The sequence below is a fragment of the Neophocaena asiaeorientalis genome, unplaced genomic scaffold, assembly GCF_003031525.2.
Source record: "Neophocaena asiaeorientalis asiaeorientalis breed wild unplaced genomic scaffold, Neophocaena_asiaeorientalis_V1.1 scaffold497, whole genome shotgun sequence".
Taxonomy (NCBI): domain Eukaryota; kingdom Metazoa; phylum Chordata; class Mammalia; order Artiodactyla; family Phocoenidae; genus Neophocaena; species Neophocaena asiaeorientalis.
The window spans coordinates 1,182,946-1,185,636 of NW_020174568.1; the positions used below are offsets into that span (position 1 = coordinate 1,182,946).

Genomic DNA, 2,691 nt, shown 5'->3' on the forward strand with positions numbered 1-2,691 from the left:
TTTTTTTTTTTTTTTTTGGTTATTAAGTAGATTCTGTGTTCTCTAAGGGTTTTTGATAGAACATTACCTCGGGCTTCTAATTCTAATTCTAATTCATGGTTATTATGAGCTGTGTCCAAATCAAAGTATGTGTGTTTTTATCAGCATGCTGTTTTAACCTAAAGATTAAGTTCCATGATTTTTATTTTCAGTTAGAATATTGACATTAATTAATTACTTAACACCTTGTCTTTATCAATTTTTTTGACTTGTCTTACAGTGGAAGAGAAGAAAAAGCCTGAAGATCTTCCCTCAGATGATGATGTTCTCATTGTGTATGAGCTGATCCCGACCCCTGAGCAAAAAGCTCTTGCAAGCAAACTTCAGCTTCCTCCCACTTTCTTCTGTTACAAGAACAGGCCAGACTACGTCAGCGAAGAGGAGGAGGACGGTAAGTCTCCTGTTGCTTTAAAGCGTTCTGCTCACGGTCCTCGTAGTGAGTGGGGTGATGAAATTGCTTTCAGCCTGCTTCCTGGAGCCCACCCCTGCTGCCCTGCAGGCCGGTATTGAGCCTAAATGTATGTGTGAGCAGTCAGTGGACGTTACGACTGAAAGAGCTGCATTCATTTATTAGCATTCCCTGGGTGGCTGCCGTGAACAGGGCAGGCATTTTGAGGGGACTGAAAGCAATACTCATTTCCCTGGGGTCTCAGAGGGGTGGGCGAACTGTGAGGCAGAGACAGGGTCTTATTGGGGAAAGCTCTGTGGGCCCTGTCCAAGTTTTCAAGCAGGGGAGTTACGTGCTCAGAATAATCTCAGCAGGACAGTTGGGCAGTGGTGTGGAGGACTGTTGTGGGAAGTGGAGATGGGAAGGGGAGCCAGAATGCCAGAGCAGCTCAGACAAGGCGTTCGGGGTGTGGAATAGGCAAAGTTGGTTGCTATTTGGATGTGGGGAGTAAGGGAAAGTGTGAAGTTGGAGATGATTTTCCTAGATTCCTGGCTGGAAAATCTGAAATTTACTGGAAGTTCTTTTATTTAATCAAATTATACTTTAAGATGAAGATTTCGACACAGCTGTCAAGAAGCTTAATGGAAAACTGTATTTGGATGACTCAGAAAAACGTAGACCGTTAGAAGAAAATCTAACAGGTATGTAACAGTAAAATTACTAGTTACAATGTTTTTAAAAAATCTTCTGTTTAAAAGGAATCCTGCAATCTGGTCACCTCTGTAATTACCAGTTTTGCCTTGGTGACTTAAAATATTTAAAAATAACGTGCAGTGAAAAATATTGTGCTCCCGGTGGTGGTGGTTCTCCATCAGCATCCAAGGTCTTGTTATTTGGGTCTATAATCTGTAGATGACACTGAGGGCCATTGTTTGTGGAGTAGTTGGACTTCATCTACTTTTGTCGTAACTTTCTTTTCCTTGTGTTGTATGGGATTTTCAGATAATGAGAAAGAATGTATTATTGTTTGGGAAAAGAAACCAACAGTTGAAGAAAAGGCAAAAGCAGATACATTAAAGCTTCCACCTACATTTTTTTGTGGAGTCTGCAGTGACACTGATGAGGACAATGGAAGTGGGGAAGACTTTCAATCGGAGCTTCACAAAGTTCAGGAAGCTCAAGTAAGACCGTCTCTGTATGCTCCTTCTGGCCCAGTTGCCTCTGTTGACGCGATAAGCTAGAAGGTCCTCACCACGTGGTAATGATGGGGTGTGTCTGGCAAGCGGTCGGACACCTCGGGCAACTCTGGCCAGAGGAGGAGGACTTGTGTTCTGCCCGGAGGACCGGAGGCACCCCTGCAACCGGTGCGTGTGCTGGGCTTGGGGAGTCAGGGCGGCAGCATGGCGGTGCAGATGTCCCTAAGAAGGTCTACGCCCTGCAAAGAACGGTGTTAAGTAGTTCATTTTCTGTGCAAGTTAACTGATTGTGGAGTGGGCAGAGTGGATAGGAAATAGCAGCATTTGAAACTTAGTTTCCCTGACCTGTATACCTTGCTTTGCCAATAACTTTGTGATTTGGTTACTTTCTTAGCTTAGGTGTAGTCATTTTAGTAGCTATCAACACCTTGGTGTCTTAATTTGTATTCCACAGAAACTAGAAGACAAGGTCCCTGTCTTGTAATTGTTTACAATCTTAATTTTGACATATTCAGAATGGTTCCTTGCCTCTCAAGAAATACTATTTTTTAAAAATTGTTGGAAAGATGGTTAAAATGAAACAGTCCTGGAGTTAGTTATGAATGCAGTGTTTTATTTAAAGAATACGTGGGTAGAGAGAGACGTGGCCCAACACGTGGCCTGAGTCTGTAGGAGACTTACTACCCTTCACCGTCTGTCTGACTCTGAGGAGTCTAGGTGGCCTGTTTTTTTTAGCTGTCCACCTAGGATATGCCGCCTGTTCCACAGGCTTCGGCTTATTCATCGGTGCACGTATAGCTAGTGGCCATCAGCTGATGTAAAGACATTACTTCCTTTTTTATAACCAAGTAGATTTGTGGAAGCCCTATCTGAAGTTTTTCCATCAGCGGCCTTGCTATGCTAAATCTGAAGTATATTTTAAATCCCTCAGCAGTTTCCCTGGACTCAGTGGAAGTACACAATATGCGATTTCTCTTAATCATCTTCTCTAATTGCTGCTGCTGGAGGCTTTTTATTTATTTAAAAACTTATTTTTTTTTTTTTTTTTTTTTTTTTTTTTTTTTTTTT

General features: G+C 42.3%; 1 protein-coding gene across 2 annotated transcripts in view; it reads left to right on the top strand.

The window, feature by feature from the left end:
• LOC112408377 (E3 SUMO-protein ligase RanBP2-like) overlaps positions 1-2,691 on the top strand; it is a 56,242-nt gene that overhangs the window by 39,920 nt on the left and 13,631 nt on the right. For both annotated transcript variants that reach the window (XM_024757973.1, XM_024757972.1), the window contains 3 exons: positions 260-430; positions 1,036-1,128; positions 1,430-1,608. In XM_024757973.1, the coding sequence (XP_024613741.1) occupies positions 260-430; positions 1,036-1,128; positions 1,430-1,608 (443 nt within the window). The remainder of the gene's footprint in view (positions 1-259; positions 431-1,035; positions 1,129-1,429; positions 1,609-2,691) is intronic.